Raw genomic sequence first — 24,883 nt, forward strand, 5'->3', positions numbered from 1 at the left:
TGTTGTTATCTTATATTATTACTGTTCTTTTACAAAGAAGTGAAAAATATGTATGTCCATTAATCAAATCAAATGAGTTTTTGTTGAGAAGAAAATAAAATGAGTTAACATACGTAGTTCATTCTTCTTCTCTGTTTCCCTTCTTCAATTTAAGATATGTGCCTCTAATTGCATTCATTTCATTGACAACAATGTTTGTTGGCATCCGCTCATTAGGTGATGTTGTAGAACACAACAATCCAATTTTGAACATTGATATCAAGCAATCTTTTATTCTACTACTAACATTGAGATGGCACTCTTCTTTAGTTGTTTCTCTGTCTTCAATGTCATCTTTGTTTCTCTTATCATCAACATCTTCCTCATCCTGCTCAAAGAACATTGATGGGTCCACTATATATCCATTACATGTTCAGACAAAGCCATTGAAGTGAATTTGTGAATGCTCAATCCATCTATGAACATTTCATTGATAGGTTTTTTCCCAGTGAACATCTCTAGCAAGATGTTATATAAATGGGAGCATATTATTTGCAATTTGTGCAAATATTATATTCTCTAGAATACAGTTAAGCTAGAATTTTACAAGTACCAAATTATAAAAATTGTATAAATTTCTTTATATTTATGTAGTACCCTATTTTATTTTTCAACCATCGTTTAAACTAACAATAAAACTTAAAGGTAAAAAGATAATTTTAGAATTTAAGGATAAAAACATTATTTTGACTTTTAGATGAACAAAATTTTAATTTCAAACGAAATTGTAATTTCTAACTATTAGAATGATATATTGAATGCAAAAATCAAACTATCGGTGCCAAGTCGAGTTTCAAAAGATAAAATTGAAGTGAAAATTTGTAAAACTTGCATATGCTACTATATACTAGCATCACTTAATGGCTAGCTTTTCCATAATAATTCATGAAAGCTTTTGTAGATCTTGTACTGCGTGCAGCATGCATGCACCATAATAACCTAATCAAGCTGAAACACCAAATCTTGTCCTCATGTGCATGGGTCATCAATTTGTAGTCTTCATCTCCGTGTCAATCAAATTTGGGCAACCCCATCTTGCGTTGCTATGGGCTCGCTCTGGTCAAACTTAATTGGAAAAATTTGCTAAATAACATAATTTTTGGAAAAATTTGCTAAATAGTATCTTACCAAACTTATTTAGTTATGTAATACTCTTTTTGAAACTCGAGTTTAACAAACTTGAGTTCCAAACTCGAGTTTGACAAACTTGAGTTAAAAAAAAAAAATGCTAGATAACTAAATAAGTTTGACCTAATGCATTTTTCCTAAATATTTCCTAAAATTATGCTATTCTATTAGGGTCATATTTTCTATGTATTGGCATATCATTTGACAAAATACACTTTATTTGTAATTGGGTAGATCTAAGTTGGGTTTAATGTATCAAAATGTATGTGAAGTTTACTTTACAAGTGGCATCATTAAAGACATGAAGATTGAACCAAGAAACAAGTGAAAAAAAACTGATTTAGTGAAGTTGGACACTGGTCTTGACACTCGCATCTATTGAGACTTAATGAAGAATTCTTGACACATGCTCGACATCTCTTGATCTATCGAGCTGATGGATTTCAGAATATAGCCAGCAAAATTTATTCTAAGAGGCTATTTGTTTATGGGTTTGTATAATCCTAATAGGATTAGGAAACCCAAGTTAAACCTAATTGGAATAGGAGAGCCCATTTAAAAGGCCCATTAAGCTCCTATTTAAATAAGGAGATGGATAAAGAAAACCCTAACCCTAGAAGTTTCATAAGGTTTTCTTTTTGAAACTCAAGCCTCCTCCTACAGAAAAAAAGAGATATTGTTGTGTTTCTTGTGCGTCTTTGGGTTCTGTAACCAAACGAAGTCACTAGCACTAACATTGAAGATCTTATTAGTGTTTTTATATGAAGTTGTTGCAAATCAACTACAATAATCAAAGAGTTGCTGTGGAATTAGTTACGTACTTGGATTCATGCAAAGGTGTTAGTCACGTATTGGAATCCGTGCAAAGGAAGAAATCTTTACAAGATCAAGTCCAATTGGAGATTGGAGTAAAGGTTCAACTATAGGTTGGTATTTTGGGATAGATCTAGTAGTGGTAAGATTCCTTATATTTGTAACCGTTTGTTCTTGATTAGTGGATTCTTGGAAGTGGTGACCTGAAATTCACTCGGTAGGGTTTTTGCCTTGCGAGTGGTTTTTCCCATTCGTCAATAAATTACCGTGTCAATTTAATTTCCGCTGCACTTAGTTTATTTGATAATTTGTTGATGCCTCCACGATTTGCATGTAATTTAACCTAATTAATCAACTTGGGTAATTGAATTAATTAACCGGGATTAATCTATAACCCAACATATTCCGCAAAAAAGGCCAAACCTAACCCATGTATGCACTTCTTTTATGTGGGAGATGGGGACTCTTAGCATGTTCATTATATAGGCTTGGGCCGAAATGATTTGAAATAGCTTTCATATTTATTACTCAAACCCACCCTAAAAAAACAATGAGACTCACATGCCGTAAGAGTATGGTTCATGGAACTTGCTTCGTGAGATACGTCCCCATTTCATGGACACACTTCTTTTTGTATAAGTGTTATGTGTCTATATATATATATGTATATGTGTGTGTATATAGACACACACATACACATGGGGAAGGATTGGATCTAGTTTATAGAAGCACTAGATTTATTGAGATGTTGACAGCTGACAAATATTTAATATTGGATCCAGTGTATAGAAGCACCAGATCTATTGAGATGTTGACACCTGACAAATATTTAATATATGTCAATATCTCAATTGGTTTAGAGTTTCCTATGCATAGGAACCAAACCTGCTCTCTCTCTCTCTCTCTCTCTAAATATATATATATATATATATCATTCTTATTTATTTGTTTATTTTATACCTTGCGGCCTTGCCTGTATGTTGTTAAAAACAAGATTCATTGAAGATAAATGATTGACAACAAGTCTACATCTATACGAACGGTTGTACAATAAGTCTACTTCTTTTATATATTAAAAAATGATTAAGATTTCATCCAAAAAAAAAAAAAAAAAATTGATTAAAAGATTTGTATTGATACAAGCCCATAATACAATTATGGGGACCAGCTTATCTCAATCCTAACACAGAACCCAGTTGGGAGTTAATGTGATTGGAATAGGCCCATTAGGAAAAACCCTTAAGGTCAAAGCCCAATGGGCCTTTAAAGTTTAAACAAGTCCTCAGGGTCAAGATTCGGCTTAAGTGGGTCTTGCCCAAGACCACGTTCAAGTGGTGACCCCGCTTCAAACATATTGAGCAGCACTTTTTGGAAACAGTTTATTTAGTTGAAATTGAAAATTTTTTGTTGAAAATGCTGTAAATAAAACTAAAACGTAGCTGAAATAGTACAGTGAGGTCCATGAATAGCATCAAAAAGTGCAGTGGAGCTATGAAGCACAAGTGTGTTTCTAGATTTGGGTGCGGGTGGGGGTTTGGGTGCGGGTGTGAGACTCGGCAATTTTTGAAAAAATAAGGTGCAGTTGCGGCGGGGTGCGGTGATTAAAAAATTATTAAAAATATTTTTATTTATATATTTTATATATTGCTAAGCATGCTTTTTTATATAATAATAATAGAAAACTCATATACTAATAATAATAATAATAATAATAATAATAATAAATAAATAAATAAATAAATAAATAATAAATAGATAGTAATAAGTCCACAAAAGTTTTTGACACTTGAATTATTGACAGAGGTATTAAAATAGATGAGACTTTCCATAAATAAATAATAATAAAAAAGATGTGTAGCCCAAAAACAAAATAAATAATATATGTGGCAGGTATTAAAATAGGTGTAGCTTTCCATAAAATAAAATTAAAAAAAAAAAAGAAAAAAAAAAAGGAAGATGTGGCTCAGTATTAGTGGCTCACGTGTTTGGCCAGACACAAAAAAACAAAATAATGCCTTTTAAGAAATAGAACTAAGTTTTGTTAAAAGCAAAACTTATCAATTATCAAATGGTGGAGGCATGGAGCTGGAGGCGCACAGAGAGATGAGAGTAAGAGGAGCTGAGTTGAGATGTGAGACAAGAATGAATCGGAGAGAGTGAGACGGTGCGCACCCTTTTTTTTTTTTTTTTTTTTGGGAATTTCGGCCTGAATCAGCGGTTTCGCCCTATATGGACTAATACGGCTCGAGTCGGCGCGAATCGGCCTAATTTAGCACGAATTGGCCTGAGTTTGCGCCGAGTCGGCGTGAGTCAGGAAATGAAGGAAAAAAAATGGATGCAGCATCGACGCACAGGCAGCGGCGTCGCTTGTGGTTGTGGTGGCCGTTTTACTGCGTTCGTGCATCCCAACAGTGGAGTCATGAATAGTAGCAAAAATAAATTGAATAGTAAAAAAAGTTGGCTTTTTAAGCCATGCCAAACACACACTTAGTGCACTGATTGGAGCTATTGATATCTTGGATGATTGATTGAATCTGCCAATGGGAAGAAGAATCTGGGTTTAGGATGACATTGACATTAATGACATTATTGACATCTTGGATGATTGATTGAATCCTCCGATAGGAGGAAGAGTCTGGGTTTAGGATGACATACATTCTTGCAGTCTCCTTCAAACATTTAATAATGTCATTGATCAATTTATCAAACCAGATGATCAAGGAATAGGTCCAGTGAAACTTTTAATACTGCCATCAAACATTTCAAGTATAGGAAGAGTACTATGGCCAAGGTATGATTGTAGGCTTCCATGCAGTCTATTCTGGCATGATGGTGAAATAGTATATTTATGGAAGATATATGTATTATAAATCAGAGGAATCGTACGTACCAGATGGACAATATTGCCATAGACTAGTTGAAGAAGTTACAAGTCCCAACACTGATGCTGATCGTGCTTGCTAACTAGAACTAGGAGAGCTTCCTTGTGAATTTATAAAGAAGAAAAGTGTACTATCAAAGGCTTATTAGTACCCGAAAGGTCCACCAACTGAGTTGGTGTGGAAGTGGAATTGAAAGTCAGATTAGAATTGATAGAAAGGAATTGGAAGCAAAATTTAGATGTTAATTTAACACCGATGATGGCAATGTTTGCTAACTAGGACTAGGAATTAGGAAAGCTTCCTGGTGAATTGTCGAGGAGAAGCCAAAAAACATTACAATTTATACAAAAGAAAAGGGTTAACCATCAAAGTTGCCGTAAGGTTGTCTCCATCAAGACCCTGGTACACCAACTGAGTTGGTGCGGAATTTAAAGTCAATAGAATTGATAGAGAGGTATTGGAAAAAAATCTAGATGCTGTAAGTGCGGTAGGGGACGACCCATTTCTCGTGGAATAATTTTCATCAGGAAATTAAAGATGCTTTATCTATTTATTTATTTTTGAAAATTATGAAAGTGGTTAGTTCACATGTATTGGACTTTGTGGAGCCTAATTGTGTTTGATCTGGATTATGACCCGACCCGAAATAATACTGTTACGGTTTTTAATGGGAGATTTTTTGATGCTTAGTCCATGAAGCGGAGGCTTGGGCCAATAGGCCTAAGCAGTAGCGCTCATAGATAAGCCTCGTGAAAATTATTTGGCCTGTTTTATAGCCCATTGTGAATTATGTGCGTAGGATATAAAAACTGTTGTTTTGGAGATTAGGGTTTTAATGATGTTTTGAGAGAGAAAACTGTACTGTCGCATTTTATATTTTTTCCTTGAGAATAGTGAAATCTCTGCAACTACGTGGACGTAGGCAAATTACCGAACCATGTAAATATTTTCTTGTGCGTGATTAATTTTTTTCTTTGGCGTATATTTTTCTTTATTTTTGCATCTTACTAATCTGGGAATTTTGTGCATAATCCCTTCACACATGTTTATTTACATCGACCGATTGCATTAAGGCAACAGAGGTTGGTATACTGATGGTCCAAGGTCCAAAAAATAGAGAAGAATTGCTATATATTAATGGATGACATAAAATTTAGTCACTGTATTATAAAAAAATTATTTAGAAATACAAGTTGAGGCGTTGTAGACACTCTATTTTTGATTTCATAACCATGAAATCAAAATCTCATTTTTGAACAAAAATTGTACCCAAGGCTTCCAAACTAGGACTAGGAGAGCTTCCTTATGAATTGTCCAGGATTTTGAGAAAAAAAAAATTTACAATTTAGAGAAAAGAAAGTGTGGTATCAAAGCTGGTGTATGTTTGTTTAGACCCCTTAAACCAGATTGTTTAACCTAATATATTAACCAAGTGATTACTTAAATTAATTATTCAGGTCTAGGTTAAACACAAATAAATTATATCATGCAAAGCAGCGGAAAATAAATAACACCACGATATGATGATCCAAGAAAACCAATGAAACGAACCGTTTCAAGGTAAAAACCTAGAGATGATTTGACCTAACTATCCTCAAGGTAAACCAAATCCACTATAAGAGAATTGAAGTTTTTACAAAAGATTTAACCCTAAATCTAATGCTACCTCCAGTAGTAACTTACTGACACGACCACGTGCAAGTTTTGAATTCACGGACTCCTCTTCTTGGATTTACAACAACACAAGCCACCTTGCTTGTGACTTTGAGATCTCACTCAAAGGTTTTAGACCACCCTCAGTAATGATCTTGATGCAGCAACTATGTTCTACCAATGCTTGATTGTAGTTTTGGCTCTGGTAGATTCTTGTGTAGTTAGAAGGTACAAAACCTCTCAAATCTAGGAATGGCAACGGATTGGGTTCGGGCCAGGTTTTTTCATACCTGGACCGGACCCGTGGGTCTGCCCTGGAAACCCGGACTTGACCCGTTTATTAGACGAATTTTTTTCTTAACCCCAAACCTGGCCCGTCAAGCACTCGCGGGCCCCGCTAGCCATGCCACAAATTCAGATTTATGATTTTCCCATTCAAAATCACAAACACAAACACAAAATTTCAGATTTATGATTTTCCCTTTTAAAATCACAAACACAAACACAAATCCTAACACAAACACAAACAACTCACATGATTGAGACGATATGAACCTAGAAAAAAAAGAAAAAGAAAAAGAAAAAAAAAGATAGAGAATGAGGTGGTCTTAAAAATTTTATGGGAATGAATGACTCAATCAGGGAGTTCAATGTATGCAAAACTTCCAAAGACAGACATGAGAGATGACGAGAGAAGCTAGAACCAAGGTTTTCAGACACAGACCGTTCAAAGAATCGAAGAAGGGAGCGGTTCAAGGTTTTTAAGGTTGGACCAAGGTCCAACTGAGGTCGAACCGTGATGACGTCAAAATTAATTTAATATTAATTAAAATACAAATAAATGTATTAAATGTGTAAAAATATGAAAATTACGCTTAAAAAAAATATTATGTAGTTAAAAAAACTTTCAAATGTATTTTCGTTATTTTTATAAAGTGAATAGAAAATAATAAATATAAACAAGCTTTAAAAAATTGTATTTATTAATCTTTCGAATAAAAAATGCATTTTAATTTAAAATAAAATCATTTTTAACATAAATTTACAATTTTCATATTCATATTTATTGATGTGAAAGAATAATTCTTGAACAAAAAAAAAAAAATAGAAAATACTATTAAGTAAATAGTGATAAAATTAAATCCAAAACTATTAATCTTGTAAAATTAAAATAAATAAAATATAAATGTCAAGAAGCACACAAGGAAGCCTACTAGTTCAGTGGGTAGCGTGTTGGACAAAAGTCCAAAACTCCTACGAAGTTGCTAGTTCTATACCTGGAGCATGCGATACAGCAGGTACAGGCCGTATAAATTAAACAAAGGACATTGACAAAAACAGTGGCTGTCACGCTTTTAGAGTTCAATTAACCAAAAAAGGAAAAAGAAAACACTAACCCACATGGAGAATGGGGGTAAATTTTTTTTTTTTTAAATTGCTCTTCCAATCACATATTGCAAAACCTTTCGTAGCAAAAATCGGAGACAAAAAAGGGAAGGTCTTTGAGGCTTTGAGGTCATCTGTGGGCTGTGACCAAGGTCTCAAGGGAGGGGGGCAGTTGGCATGCCATTGAAATGAGTGAGTGAGAATAAGAGAGGTTAGGGTTAGTTTATAAGTTATATATATATATATATATAGGTTTTTTTTTGTAATTTTATTTTTATTCTAAACCAGTCGGGTTGGGTCCGGATTTGGGCCGGGTTTTTACTAAAACCTGGACTCGACTTGGACTTGCTTCAGGTTTAAAAAAAAAAAAAAAAAAAAAAAAAAACCCAAACCTGATCCTATTCTTTATCGGGCTGGGTACCTGCAGGTCGGGCAGAAATTGCCATCCTTACTTAAATCTCACAAAGAGAAACACACAAGTCTTCTTTAGCACTATCAAAACGTGGTTAGAGTTTTCCTTTTATAAGTGGAGAAGGTTTAGATGAAACCCTAAACATTTTCGCGGGCTTGGGCTTGTTTAAAATTTTGCAGAAAAACTGTGCCTGCGATTTTCGATCGATCGAGCAAGATAGAACTTTACTTCCTTTTTTTGCAATCAGCTGGACTTGAACCTTGAAACACGCACATTTAAGCATTGCCTAAACACTTAGACTAGACATGTTTTGTTCTTGGTTTGCCAACACAATACAACAATAATTCTAAATATTTAAATCTAAATTCTTAAAACCTAACAGCTGGGATAGTTCCTGTAGCTTCAAGACCCAAGTACATGGTACGCCAACTAAGTTGGATTGGAATTGGAAATCAAATTAGAATTGTTAATTTCTTAAGAAAGGAATTGGAAGTCAAGTTCAGGTACTGTAAAAGTGCAGTAGGCGACAAACCATTTCTTGAGGAATAATTTGTCAGGGAAGAATTTTATTATTTTTATTTTTTTAAGCACGAGAGAGGCTAGTTGTATAAACAAACAACTACATATATTAATTAACGCAAAAAGCGTAAGACAGACTAGCGTCAACAAACAGAAATTGTATTTTATGAATTCCATTAGTGTTAAGAAACAGTAACATGCGGACTTGACAATCCTAATAGAAGCTATTGATATTCCTTTCTGTTTACTTACAAATTTTTTCCCATAATTTTATATGCTTACATTTTTTTTCACTACTAAAACTTGGAATTTGTTGGTTACTAAATGAGTTTTCTGTAACTTCAATAAGCCTATGGAGAAGTGTCAAGGACTATAAGCATGTGTTGTTACTAAGGAGCTTAGTAGTTGGCATTGGCACTTTGGCCGATAGGGATCTCCAACCTTATGGTGGACCTCTAAAGGAAAAAAAAAAAAAGAGTCAATAATTTTATTTTGTTTTTATTTGATTATGGATAAAATAACAGTCTACCAGGATATTTGTGTGGAATTTTCTTGTACTGGTTGGCGGAATTTTCATAGGCAACAAAAAATGGATTAAAAATTTGCAAAACTTGCAATTACGTACCATCACTTATTGGCTGGCTTTTCCATAATAATTCAAGCAAGCATTTGTTGCTATTTTTGAATTCTTGTTATCTTTCTGTTTTATATTTCAACTTCTATCCTCAATTATAAATCTAATACATACAACATTCAACAGATTATAGAGTGATAATTCATCCAAACTACCGTATATTTCAATTTGATATAGAGCCACTCGACCTTTATGACTTCCGTCCAACAGAACTAAATTACAATAGATAAGATTAACTATCTCAATATACTGCATGCATGCCTGCACCATGCATAATAACCAGACCTTCTCAATATACTGCATGTGATATGTTATGTGTTTGTTTATTTAATTTAATTTTATTTCATTTTAAACTTTATTTATTTTATATGGAAAGTAAAATGAATTATATGACAAATTGGTGAAGTATAAAGTGGAATACAAAAAATGAGACAAATGATATATATTCATTTTTCTTGCATTGTGATGGGCTTGACTTGAGACCAAAAGGATTGATAAGTCTATGTGAGTACAAAGGGTATGAGAGATCGAGGAATTAAATCAAACAATAGTTATACATTATGTATTGCTCAATAAAACGGTTATTTTTTAGTGATTAATTAGCTATATTAAGAGTGAAAGAAAATTAAGAAAAGCAATGAAGAAAAGAAAATGATAAAGGAATAGGTCCAGTGAAACTATTAATATAATACCTGCCCAAACATTTCTAAGTTAAGAAGAGTAAGGCCAAGGCCAAGTGTATGGCACTGAACATATATTACAAATCAAAGGAGGGATCGCACAATCCATATTATGGTAGTTTGGTTTAAGAAAATGTCATTGATAATTGATAAATAACACTGAGCCATCGATCTAAATTATTACCTTTGATTTGGAAAATAATGATATAAATGGTTGAGGCAGCATATGAGCCAATTGTAAAGATCGCACAATTGAATTTCACGAGCCTATAATTTATGGCCATCACTAGCCTCGGAGATGTTACTCAATCGGTCATTACATAGAGATTCCATCGATCCTATCTGATCATGCTGCAAAACAAACAATCACAAGAATTAATTAATAACGCAACAATTGCATGACTGACAGAATTAGAGGAAATGCTACCCTTGCAATTCTTTCTTGCAACAACATGAACAAACTTGTAACATACCTAGCTTTATTCTTTTCTCCTTCTTAACTTTAAGAACAGTGTCTCTAATGTGGGTTTGGATCAGATGTCCATAACTTCATTGCATTGAAGCATGGATGACACACTAGCAAGCAAGACTCATGCATGAACATATAAGCAAGCATGTAAAGATGCATAGAAAGCCAATGGGTGGCATAAACAAGCGTGGCAAGCATAGCATCACATGGAGTGGAAAGGGGAAAGGTGTACACGAAGCAACAGACATCATGACGATGCATCCCAAATGGTTACATCCAAACAAGGCCCCACGGGCGTTAGATGTAACCATACAGCCACAAACTCGCTAAGGGTGTCAAGCGTGCTGTAAGGTTGAATTTATTCAACCATCTAATTGGCTTTATTCCGTGCCAAATTTGCTTGTAATTCAGCATTTAGTAACCCTGTATTTAGGTGGGTTTGATGTAAGGGTAGTAAGTGAGATAGAGTGAAGATTGCTCAAGAGTATGCAAGAAAACAGAGACTCGCGGCTGGGACTCGCGGGTGACTTGCAGCTGCAAGCCGCCAGACGCAGCACACGTGCCAAGCATGCTGGAAGGTGAACAGTCATGCAAGCTGGAGCACTACAGGACAAAACAGGACAACTGGCCATACGGTTATCTCGCGACTGGATCTCGCGACTTGGTCAAGCCGCGAGGTCAAGCCGCGAGCCACCCCTGTTTTGTAAAACCTGACGTTTCACATTCCTCTCCCACTCCAGTATAAATACCCCTTTTACCCACGATTGAAAGAGAGCTTCCAGAGAGAATTTTGAGAGAGAAACCCTAAAGAAAAACAAGATTGTTTCACCCACAATCTATACCTTAGAGTCTCTTCAAATTCCTTAACTCTCTTCCTCTCCATTGTCAAATCCTTGAGAGGCATTATACCAAACCTGGTTCTCACCATTATCATCATTGTGAGACAGCTGTTTGGATTTCTGGGAAGCAGTTAGGAAGGAACCAATCTTCATTGGTTGATGCTAGGGTCTAGTAGCGGAATCCGGGAAGCTAGAAAAGAAAAAGGTTCGGCGCAACCTCGTTGGAGCAAGAAGCTTGGAGGGCTTAGGTGCACTGGGTAGATTAGGCTTGGAGGGTCTATTGCTGTCCATGTATCCCAACTGTATTTTCTAGTGGATTGTTTACCGCTTGGAGGGCGGCGGAGAGGTTTTACGCCGAGGGCTTCGGTTTCCTCTTCGATAACACATCGTGTGTTGTCTTTGTGTTTGCATCTTCCTTCCTCTCTATCTTTGCCTTTTTACTATCTGCTGTGGATTTTATTTTGTGTTGGCTTAGATAGATTTTAACCAATTTCATATTATAGCATATGTTAAGTTTCCGCACACTAGTTGTTTGACATATTGCTTAAATTGGTTAAGTTGTAATTTGGGGGTCTAAACGTTCAAGGGTGTTTTTACACATTTTTGAACTTTCAATTGGTATCAGAGCGGGTACACTGTTATTGGTTTCATTACCATTGTGTGATCCTTGACTCCCTTTTGAGATGGATAGGTCTCAATCCCTAAATGCACCTCCATATTTTGATGGTAGTAATTATGCTTTTTGGAAGGTTCGCATGAGAGCTTTTCTGTGTTCTATTGATGAATTTGTTTGGGATGCTGTTGAGATTGGTTGGACCAGATCTGAGGAAGCCAAATCCTCATGGGATAAGGCAGCACTTGCTGCATCTAATGCTAACAGTAAAGCACTTAATGCTATTTTCTGTGGTGTGTCTCCAGATGAATTTCACAGGATTTCTCATATTACCGTTGCCAAAGAAGTATGGGAGATTTTGGAAACCACCTATGAAGGCACGAAGAAAGTGAAAGACACCAAGTTACAAATGCTGACCACTCGGTTTGAGGAGCTCAAAATGAGTGAGGATGAGTCTTTTGACTCTTTCTATGGGAAGCTAAATGAGGTGGTTGTCAGTAAATTCAACTTGGGGGAGAAAACGGAGGACTCAAAGATTGTAAGGAAGATCCTTCGATCATTGCCGGAAAGTTTTCGTGCTAAAGTGACAGCAATTGAAGAGAGCAAGGACCTTGACGACATCAAAGTACAGGAGCTGGTTGGTTCTCTGCAGACTTATGAGAGGTCGATGCCCAATCAACGGAAGAGTAAATCTCTTACTCTAAAGACCATCAATGAGAAGGTGGAAGATCAAGACTCATCGGGAGAAGATGTGGTTGACAAAGATGTTGCTTACATTGTCAAAAATTTCAGAAAGTTCTTGAAATTCAAAAATAATGGCAAATTTGATGATAAAAGAAAATTCCAAAGTTCTGGAAGGGAGAAAAGGGAATTCAAAAAGAAAGATGGAAAAGAATCCCAACCTACACAAGGTGTCACTTGTTTCGAATGTAACGGGCATGGACATTTTAAGAAGGAATGTCCGAATTATTTGAAATCGAAAGGTAAAGTGTATGCCACGACTTTGAGTGACTCGGATTCGTCTGACTCAGAATCTGAAGAGAGCTGTGATGGAGAAGGGAACTATTCGGCTTTTATGACTATAGCTCATGTTGAGTCTTCAGATGAGTTGAATCTGCTTGTACGAGACCTTGGAGAACATAGTGATGATGAATCACTAGGAATTGTTGAAGAATCGGATGCTGAAGAAGATGAAAGCACAACAAATCTTCAAGAGAATTATAACTCACTCTTGGAGAAGTTGGGTGAGTACACAAGGGTGGCCAAGGCTGCTGTGAGAAAAATGAAAAAGGCTGAGGAGGACTACAAAAGTCTCCTAATCCGATATAGGGAGGCCAAATGTGAGATAGAAACACTGAATGGTGAGTTGTCTGAAGCTTACACAAAAATGAGATTTCTTGAGAATGAGGTTGTGCAAGCAAATGCTAAAATAGAGAGGGTCACCACTAAGAAGCTAGATGATGTTATCTCATCTCAAAAGAGCTTTTCAGACAAATCCGGATTGGGATATACCGGAGGAAGTAGTTCATCTGGAAATGTCACTAAAGAAGTGAAGTTTGTAAAGGCCAAAGATCCAGTTGTAGCTAACCTTACTGGTGAGAAGCTCGAGGTGGAGGAGAAGAAGAATGTGGTGAACCAACGGATGTTAAATCCCTGTAATCAGTCTGTGGGCAGGTCTGAATCTCGTGCCAAGTCACGCCCACGACCACAAAGAGGTCCTAGAGCAACTTATGTGTGTCATAATTGCGGACTTCAAGGGCATACTCGACCTAATTGCCAAAAGCTGAGAGTAAAGAATAATGCAACTCCTCAAAGGTCAGAAGGACCTAGAAATGATAGAAGAATTTGGGCAGGTGATCAGTCTAGAGAACGTGATGAAGATGATTGGTGCATTCACCAACTGCTTGGAAAGCTTCTCACGAAAGTTTGAAAGCCCTAACTCCCGTACCCAATCCTATAAGGAAATCACCCCAAACGCAAGTGACGTGTGGGTGAAAAAGGGTACTCATGCATAAGCATTACAACATGTCCATGCATTAATACTTCCTATGCTTTGTGACAATGTTTGTTTGTTTTGCTTACTGTTTTTGCTGTTGGTTGTTTGCTTGTCTACTTGTGCATATTTCTAATTTTGTCTTATCAATCTTTTTGTTTCTTGTGTCAAAAATCTAAAAATCACATAAAAATTAGAAAATCAAAAAGCTTGATTGACATTGTTGAGTTTTTTGTCTCAAAACTTGTTTTGCCTTGTACCTTTGTGCTAATGGCTTTGTGCATTTTCGAGCATTGCTTGTTTTCATGCACTCATATCACTGTGGGAAAAATCTTGAAATCTATGTGATTGTTGTAAATAGATCTTCAAACTTGTCATGAATGATTAGTGAATGGTTATGTTGATCTTAAGACATGCATAGACTTGTGTCTATATATCTTCCCACTCTTTATTTTTGTTTTGCTAAAAAGAGCTCACTAAATGTAAATCTCCAAATGAAAAGAGATATTGAGTTGCAAAAACTTGTCGCACATTCTAGTATTCGACTAGAAAAAAGGGTAAGCGACTTTATATTAAAGAAAATGTTTATTCAAAAAGCCAAAGGCTTGTTCATTAAAGTGAAATGTCAAATATCACTCTCACAATGAGAGGTGATTGCTTCAAAAGATCAAAAAGATCAAATGTTATGACTAAAAGTGGAGTCAAATGTAAAGCTCCAAGTTATGTTATCAAGTTTTGTGGGAGGTCATATATACATATTTCTATAATTGAGATGGGTCACATGATCTAGTGCTAATTGTGTATGTCTTGGTTGAATTGATCATTGAAGTTTCACATTAGACTAAGGACTATCTCATTGTTGATATCCACACACAACACACAAGTTTATGTTCAATAAATGCCATATTCATTTGTGTGATTGTACTTGATGAAATGTGTTTTCACATGCTCAATCTTTGTTAAATCAAGCACAAAAAGATTTTTGAGTGTTTTAAGTGTTTTTGGAAAGTATTTTGTTTGAAAAATCTGAAAATTTCAAAAATCCAGTTTTGCCCTGTTATTGGCGGCTCAGTCGCGGTTATGTCAAGTCGCGTGCCTCAGTTGCATCTTTGCGGGTCATTTTTGGCGACTTGTTCGCGAGTGGGAGGTCCAGTCGCGAGGGTTACTCAGAGATTTTCGTGGCTCAGCTCGCGACTCACTCGCGGGTAGACCTTCCAGTTGCGAAAAACACTTAGAAAAATTTTCCAATTTTTTGTCCTTGAGTGTTTTGGCAGCTTGAGCTGGCGACTGTGTGGCAACTTAATCAAGTCGCGAAAAACGCATGTTTGGCAGAAACAGGAGCAGTTTTTAAATCTTTTTTTGTTTTCCCTCGAACTTTTGTGACTGTTCATCTTCTCTCTAAACTATCTCCTTCCCAAACACTCTGTGCTCCCACTTCCAATCTCCATTGTTGCATACTTTCAGCTCAAAATCTTCAAGTCACATGTATGGGTTTTCATTTTTGAACTCATTTCTACTTGATTTTGTGGTTTTCCCTTTGATCTTTCGCATATGTTCATGATTTAGAAATGGGTTTGCGTTTTGGCCTGTGTTCTTTGTTCATGCTTAGCTTGCGGATGTTGTTGCTAAAGTTTGTGTTGATCTTGGTTGTTTCCTTTCTAGTCTTCATCCTGTGCTTAGCTTAGTGTGTCTTTTATTTTGTCTGAACTTGAGCTGTTGAATTGTTTCAAATTGTTCCGTTTGAGGTTGTGAGTTTTACAGTGATGAATGTGCATGCTCTATTGTGTAAATCCATTGGGTGCATCTGTTAAGTTTTACAATGCTGTTTATGAGCCTTATCATTTTCCATTATCTGTCTCACTGTCATATATCTGCCTTTAGGATTGTTTCTCCATGTTGTTCATGTGTTTCCTATCTTAGGCTTGGTTTATCCATGTGATTGATCTAAGTAGCTTATTGTTTAAGTGTTCAAAGTTCATTTGTATGGATGATATCTCTTTGTTAATTACATGGTACTGACTGGTTCTGCACATATATTGTTCTATGCTGTTGTGGCCTTTTCTGATTGTTCACAGATGGCTCCCTCACCTTTGAAGAAGAAATCTACTGCAAAGAAGGCTGACAAAAGATTGAAAATGGATTCTAAACTGTTTAGGTCAGTTCATCACTTTGAGAGATACAAGGATAACTTCTTGAATGCAGGAATTATTCAAGAAAGATTTGTAGATTTGGAGGACTTAAGACAAACCTTTATCCCCAGCTGTTTTGAAGGAAGAGGATGGGAAAAGCTTCTGAGTGATTTCCCTGTTGTGTGTGAACCCCTGATTAGGGAATTTTACTCAAATGCTGTGATAAAGGAGAATGAGTTAAGTTGCTGGGTTAGAGGTAAAGAATTCATTTTGGATGCACATGTCATAGATGATGTACTAGGGCTTGAAGGATTAGAAGATGAGGAATTTATCAATTACAAGGATAGGAGTGTTTCTATTGAAACAGTTCAACAAAGGATAGGTGGGCAGAGAGAAGGGAAATGTTTGAATACCATTGCCTTTCCAGTGGACATGAGGTGTCTAACAATAATCATGATGTTTAACCTCTATCCCATTAAGAAATTGACTACAATCAATTGTGCTAGAGCAGTTTTTCTGATGGATCTCAAAGAAAAGAATTTCATAGACATAATTTCCCACATATATGACACCATTGTGGATGAGACAAGAACAACCTCTAGGCCAAAATTGATCTTTCCCAGTTTGCTAATGAGGATTTTTAGAAGGAAGGGTGTTCCAATCCCTCAAGACATCAGTCCCATGTCCACACCCTCTGCAATTAACAAGCTTATCTGCAAAAGGATAAGTGTTAGGCTTCCAGGAGAAGAAGATGAAGGTGATGAAGGAGAGGGTGTCCCAATGGAGATTGAAACAGAGGCAGCAGGGCATGCATCAACCTCAACACCCAGGAGGAGTGGCAAAAGGTCTAGAGTATCAACCTCTTCAGATACACCTCCAGATGCTTTCCAAATCATTTTGGAACGACTTGATGAGATCAGAGAAGTCCAGACTGAGCACTCTGACAGGATGAGAGCCATGCAGGACCAGATTGATGTATTGTCTGCAAAACTTGACAGCTTCACCACTCAGCATGACCAGTGACCCTTTGGCCATTCCGGTCAAAAAGGGGGAGATGTCATTGATGATGAAAAGCAGAAAAACAAATCTTAAGGGGGAGTAATGTGTTGAGGGGGAGTTGTCAAAGTTATCAAAATCAGAAACTTTGTTTATAAATGCTTATGTTTTGGGTATTTTGTGATTTTTTTTTGAGACACTGTGTTTTTGGTGTATAGTTGTTTCTAACTCTTAACCTATACTCTTGTTTTAAACTTTAATATATTTTGATGATGTTATTCAGGATGTTTTGTGTTTTGTACCCATGTGCTTTTGTAAGCTTTTAGGGTTAATGTTTTATGCATAGTTTGTAGGCTTTATGGTATGTACCTTGCTTATGCAGCCTTTATGCTATATTGAAATCAGTACTTTAATCTAAATGTCCTGCATTTTGGTTTATGTACTATCACTCTTGTGCCCTTGTAGGATTGTTCCTAGATGCATATACCTTGTGTAGTATGCATTGGTTGAGTGTTGAACATACAAGTGTCTTGCCTCGTGCTTGATAACTTGTATGTCCTTGTGTTCATTCCAAGTGTGAATGAGCACTATGATCACTACCTTGTGGTGTTCACTTGGTTGATCAAGCCATGGTTTGTTTTTTAACTCCATTTTTTTTGCTTGATCACATATTGCCTGTTTTATATGCATTTTACGATTTTCTGCTTTACAATGATCATGGTGTATTGTTGTGTTTCAGGAGTATTATGTTCATATGATTCAAGTGCTTCATAGCTTCTAGAGTTAGGTGTGAGTGAGTTTTGTTCAACTGTTCCCAACTCACATGTTAAGTCTAGAGTCTGTTTTAGGGTTTTGTCACGGAATAGCCAAAGGGGGAGATTGTAAGGTTGAATTTATTCAACCATCTAATTGGCTTTATTCCGTGCCAAATTTGCTTGTAATTCAGCATTTAGTAACCCTGTATTTAGGTGGGTTTGATGTAAGGGTAGTGAGTGAGATAGAGTGAAGATTGCTCAAGAGTGTGCAAGAAAACAGAGACTCGCGGCTGGGACTCACGGGTGACTCGCGGCTGCAAGCCGCCAGACGCAGCACACGTGCCAAGCATGCTGGAAGGTGAACAGTCATGCAAGCTGGAGCACTACAGGACAAAACAGGACAATTGGCCATACGGTTATCTCGTGACTGGATCTCGCGACTTGGTCAAGCCGCGAGGTCAAGCCGCGAGCCACCCCTGTTTTGTAAAACCTGACGTTTCACATTCCTCTCCCACTCCAGTATAAATACCCCTTTTACCCACGATTGAAAGAGAGCTTCCAGAGAGAATTTTGAGAGAGAAACCCTAAAGAAAAACAAGATTGTTTCACCCACAATCTATACCTTAGAGTCTCTTTAAATTCCTCAACTCTCTTCCTCTCCATTGTCAAATCCTTGAGAGGCATTATACCAAACCTGGTTCTCACCATCATCATCATTGTGAGACAGCTGTTTGGATTTCTAGGAAGCAGTTAGGAAGGAACCAATCTTCATTGGTTGATGCTACGGTCTAGTAGCGGAATTCGGGAAGCTGGAAAAGAAAAAGGTTCGACGCAACCTCGTTGGAGCAAGAAGCTTGGAGGGCTTAGATGCACTGGGTAGATTAGACTTGGAGGGTCTATTGCTGTCCATGTATCCCAACTGTATTTTCTAGTGGATTGTTTACCGCTTGGAGGGCGGCGGAGAGGTTTTACGCCGAGAGCTTCGGTTTCCTCTTCGATAACACATCGCGTGTTGTCTTTGTGTTTGCATCTTCCTTCCTCTCTATCTTTGCCTTTTTACTATCTGCTGTGGATTTTATTTTGTGTTAGCTTAGATAGATTTTAACCAATTTCATATTATAGCATATGTTAAGTTTCCGCACACTAGTTGTTTGACATATTGCTTAAATTGGTTAAGTTGTAATTTGGGGGTCTAAACGTTCAAGAGTGTTTTTACACGTTTTTGAACTTTCACGTGCCAAAGCCTAGAACTTGAGAGGCTAACACAAGCATAAAACACAGAAGCAAGCAAGCATAAACATGCAAATACGGTGATCCAAACCCTTTGATGTGGGCCTTGGTGTATGGACGGTGACAAAGACTATAGGGTCTAGATCGAGTCCTAACCATTAGGCCAAAACATAAGAAAATGTGATAAATGAACAAAAGGGCTAGAATAGCACATGGCATGACAAACATAGCCTAGGTCTAGGCACACAAACATGGCATGGGGCACACAAGCACATGAAAGATAGCATAAAGCATGTAGAGAACATAGATCCGAGCACACAAGCATGTGAAAACATAGATCTAGACATATAGGCGTAGAAACATGCATGTGAACATGTAGATCTAAGCAAGGCATGGCCAAAAATGCGATACAAGCATGTGAGCATGTAACCCTAACATCAACCTAGAACAAAAAGAGGAACAAAGCATAGGAAAACATGGCATATAGTATAAAGCATGTAGATCTAAATACATAAGCACGTAAGGATGTAGATCTAAGCATGAAACATGGCATAAGGCATAAAAGCGGTTTAGGCTAGAAGCACAAATAAAGCAAGCAACATGCTGAAGAAAGTAATAAATCATGTTATTCAAGCAAAAAGAGTAGGATAAATGCTAGAAAAAGATTTAGAAAGTTAGGGGTGTGGATAGTAGCTAAAAAGCTACATCCACACCCCTAAACCCCAAATCCAAGGTGTAGAACCAAGGGGAAGAAGGTTGGGTATAAGAACAACACCTTGTATTTTTGTTGAAGAAGGAAGAATCAAGAGGCTTTGATGTGTTTTTTGTGTTTAGAAGAGAGGAGAAAAGCTCAGAAATCGTCCAAGTAGAGCACAGGATCAAGGGAGTTTTTTTTTTTTTTTTTTTTTTTTTTTTTTTTTTTTTTTTTTCCTGGAGGGTGCCTGGGGCCTTTTATAGCCCTTCAAGGGCCGCTACCCTCAAAAGGCCTCGGATCGGGTTAATCTTGACACCCCTAAAAAGATCTTGACTTCCTATTTTTGAAAAGGTATGGATCTTGAAAATCCAACAGTCGAATCAAAAGTTATGGCTCAAGGAAGTTAGTGGTGCATCGATCGGTGTGTGATCCCGGTTTTAGTGATATCTCGGCCGTTCTAACTCCGATTTTGACCTATGAATAGTCGTTGAAATTAGAATTTGATAATCTTCGCAATGGTATTAGTTTCAACCCGTTCTGATAGCCGGATCAAAATTAGGGTTTTTGGGCCCACCCGAAGTCAACTTAGGGTCAAACTTAGCCAAAGTGGCAAAAAATCTCCAAAAAACTCGGGTTTGATGTAAAACTATGAAATGTGTTATTTTTTTTTTTATGGATTTTGACCTTGTTTGACCTTCGGTCAACCCTAGGGTGACTAGGGGCATTTTGGTTATTTTAGCTTAAAAAGGCACTTTGGGGGCTTTGGTGTCCGAATGAGTTGCACCACGTCATTCTAGGTGTCCTCGTGGCCCCATGGAGAGAAAATAACATTTTTAGATTTTTCGAGGTCCGGTACACAAATTGAGGGCGGACAAAATACGATATGAACACATATGATGGGAAATTCTTCGTTTGAACAGCTGATTATACACATAAATCATCCAACGCAAACATCAAAGACAAAATCTATAACTCTAGTACAAAAATTAGGCAAAATGATTGAATTGTATATACTACCTTCAATTTAGTGAAATTAAGATATTGCTTTATAGGGAGTGTACACGTTCAACCAAGAAGAATTAATTAAAGAATTTTTAATCACTATCAACTATGTTAGTTTGCTCTTTGCTTTTCATGGTTTCTCACTTTTCAGAATGAAGATGGCATTAACATATTTAAACTACAACAATTATATAGTAATTATACAAAACTATTCAAAAAATATTGTTCAAAACTTTGTACAAATAAATTCATTTTCATGTTCCATATGTTGTAAATATGGAATTTAAAAGTTTATTCTCCATTAAGGCTTGCATTACAAATACCAATGACTTCATTATAGAAACCAACCCTATTGAGAAGTTTATGTGGTGTAATGCTTAATTGGGCAAAAGTGGGGGTACCTTAGGCATTGCGTTTGTTGTTCCTACAACATAAGCTTAATCTGGTACTATGTAATAGAATTTGTGCAATTTCAAAATACAAAGGGACTAAAAGGGGGGAAAAAGATTAATTCAAAAATGTTAAATGAATTAAGCATTGCATATATGAAATATTTAAGTAAATAATGGAACATCAAATTTAATTCAAACTAACACTAACCTTTTTTTTTTTACATAGCTAGATGGTGTTGGAGGGGGGATGGTGGGGTTTGAACCACAAACGTGGGACACCACAGAGAATGTCTTTAATGCTACACTATCATTTGCACCCCCAAAAATTAATCTAAGAGGTTAGAAAAAAGAATAATTCGAAACTAAGCAAAGTAAAAGCTTACCAAGAAAGCTCAGATTAGCTAGAAATCTGATAATGGAGATGCTAATTATTTGTAATAGAATGACCAAAATAAAAATAACAAAGAGATTTGAGAATAACACATAAGATTTCTAAAAAGAGTTTTACCAAACACATGGGATGCAACAATAACAAAATTACTACACTAAATTTTTTTTTTCTTTTCCAATATTCTACCCAAAAAAAAAAAAAAATCATTATCAATATGCTTCATATCCATATTAAGAATTTCCACAACACTGATGGACCAAATAAAATTGAGTTGACAATTCCAAGTCAATTAAGAATAACAAAATTAAATTTCTTTAAAAAATTGGGGAAGGAAAACATCAAAATAACTTCACAAAGACTAAATGCAGGAATACCAAAAAGAAAGGAAAAAAAAAGAAAGAAAAAGAGATCATTTCTAATTGTGTGTTTTATTTACCTCAATGGTGATCCTATTACTGACTTTGAAAATCTCTAACAAAAACAATCAATGTCTTCTCAAAATGGTGAAAATTAAAGCTTGGTTGAAAAACGTGGAGAACAATTAGTATTGAGCTACTTTTTTGTTGTTGTAGATGATGGGGTGATCGTATCTAGAATGTACGTTTGTAGATATAACATCACAAATTTTAAATAAATAATTGATGTGTGAGTGAGAGAGATTAAAAGTTGTGAAAAACTGAAATTTGGAAGAGGAAACATTGTAATAGCAGATAAACGAAGGGACACAAAACTCATCTTTTGGCTGGAGATTATACTTGAAATTCTGATTGTATATAATGAACTATTCAATTTTAACAATTACTTGAAATTAGAAAATAGAAAATAAAAAGTTGAAATCAATTTGGGTGGCTGAATAAGATCAAGTATAACAGTGAAGGAGGATGGAAATGGAGGGACACTTCAAAGCCAAACCCAAGTACACTTATTGGAGCTATGGCTACTGACCTTGACAAGCATGATGGTTCCATGATGTGCGTACAAACTACAATTACATAGAACCAACCCTTGTTGGTAATGAGGAAGGAGATGCGCATAAGAAAGAAAGCAAAGGACAAACTTCCTAAAAATGGACTGGGGCTTGGTTTGGGGACTAAAGACTAGCATTAAGAATTGATCATAGAACAAAAACATTAGCATTTAAGACAAATAAATGGTTCACTGTACTGTAGAGATCAAACGATGGACAAGTTAAGATTAATACTAAGTTTGCTGATGAGAATTTTGAGGAGGAAGAAGATGAGCATAGTGAAACCCTTTGTGGGAGCTGTGGTGGAAATTACAACGCAGATGAATTTTGGATTGGCTGTGATGTCTGTGAGAGGTGGTACCATGGAAAGTGTGTGAAGATAACACCTGCTAAGGCGGAAAGCATCAAGCAATACAAATGCCCATCTTGTATGAAGAGGGGCAGGCAGTAGTAGTCACTAAAGCCAATGTTGGGAGATGAATAGCATTGTTCCTGTGGCTGACAAAAAAAAATGGTATAGCAGTGTTACTTTTTTAAAAGTTATGTATTGAGTTTGCTCTGTAATATTTATTTCTAACAGATTGTTTCAAAGTGGTTTAAAGCCATCTTCCCCGGTGAATCCTTGTTCAAATATTTTCTTATATAATTAGAATCTGTTAAATTGTGTCAGATTCACCAATAACATACGTATAGTTGGTGAAGTGCTTTTTTTTTTTTTTTTTTTACATGTACATGCACGTCTATGCATTGTGATTGTAAAGGAATGTGTTCCTTCTGAGTACACATTAGTCGTCTATATTTTTAATTATTTTCTGAATCCCCGTTAGGATTTGTATAGAGACCGTTGAAGGTGTCCCTATTGGGCCTAAAACTTGACTTTGAAGATTAGACTGCTCCAAAAGGTCCAATGCATCAAAGTTAAATTCTTTAAAACAAGCTTTGAGATTGGTGATTCAGTTGAACTGTTAATTAATATATACTTTACAAGTTACACCCAATGCCAGCAAAGCCCCAACTTATGAAGTAATCCAGCCATTTTTAATGTTTATGAACCTTTGAAAGTAATCAAAAGGTCAAACCTGAAGCATTGAGACAATTATGGAGAGCATCAAGGCCCCTTACTATAGAACAAAGCAACGAATTGGTCCGCGGCCCAAGGTGGAAGGTTAGGTATAACTGGGCCTCAATTGCCTAGTAAGAATTGGGCTTCCTCCTAAATCCTATGTTTAGACTTAAATCAAATGGATCATAAAAACGTTACATGGGTGTAGGTAACGAATATTCAAGCTTTGTTTGGTTGAGATAATGGACGTGCAATGATAGAAAAGATTTGTGTTTTCTGTGTATAAAGTATAGAGACCGGAAGAGTGGAAATATGATTATATTATTATCATGTCATTATATAAAAGTGAAAGGATAAAAAAATGAAGGGGTAATGTTATAATTTTTTTCTTAATGGTATTTCCATTCTGTTTTCTTGACAATTTGGAAGTGGACTCAGGTGGAAAACTCCACTTATCCCTATTTTCTTTGCTCTTCATTTTCACTCCAACCAAACCATGAAAAATTACATTTTCCTTATCATGCTACTTCCATCCTATTTCATTCTTTTCCTTTCCACCCCCAACTACACATTGCATTAGACCCGTAAAGAAATGGGACGATTCATACGTGGCTACGCAAAGTGACTGAATGAGTTGGATCGAGTTGATCCATAGGGTCACATGAGTCAGCCTTTTTTCCCCCCTCTTTTGTCAAAAACCATTTTCGTTTTGTTTTGGTTTTGGTAACATTTAATCTATCTATACAACAAGGAGAACTTGAATTGGAATCTCCTTTGTCCACTTTATTGTAAACAAAAAAAATTGTCTTTATAAAATCTATTTTTCTTTTCATTGATAATAGTATCATATTAAATTTTTTATATTACACATGAAAATATTGATGATATCACCCATAGATTTGAGGTGCAATTCGAAACCAAAAAGACTCTAAATCCAAAATTTACTGCTAACATTAATTATTTTTTCATAAGTATATTATATATTTTCTTACTAAATATTTAAACTTATTTTTCTTTACCCAACATGTTCTCTTTTAATCTTAAAACTCTATATATTTAGATATTTTTTATAGGTGATTTAATTTTATTTCATGTTTTACATACTGACTAGAATACAAGCTGATATTTTGATCATGGCATCTAGTTTTTATCTTTTTTCTCTTATGAAAATTATTAGATTGCTCATAATTATTTATTCATAAAT

At 36.0% G+C, this 24,883-nt stretch overlaps 2 protein-coding genes across 4 annotated transcripts in view; one reads left to right on the forward strand and one right to left on the reverse strand.

Moving 5' to 3' along the window:
* Positions 1-23,317, forward strand: part of LOC126692379 (PHD finger protein ALFIN-LIKE 1-like) — a 72,927-nt gene extending 49,610 nt beyond the window's left edge. Inside the window, exon 5 of the mRNA XM_050387976.1 lies at positions 22,819-23,317. Within this exon, the coding sequence (XP_050243933.1) occupies positions 22,819-23,067 (249 nt within the window). The 3' untranslated portion in view covers positions 23,068-23,317. The remainder of the gene's footprint in view (positions 1-22,818) is intronic.
* Positions 1-24,883, reverse strand: part of LOC126692377 (putative receptor-like protein kinase At3g47110) — a 181,236-nt gene that overhangs the window by 24,366 nt on the left and 131,987 nt on the right. The gene's annotated exons all lie outside the window — the stretch shown is intronic.

This window comes from Quercus robur, chromosome 7 (genome assembly GCF_932294415.1).
Source record: "Quercus robur chromosome 7, dhQueRobu3.1, whole genome shotgun sequence".
Lineage (NCBI taxonomy): Eukaryota > Viridiplantae > Streptophyta > Magnoliopsida > Fagales > Fagaceae > Quercus > Quercus robur.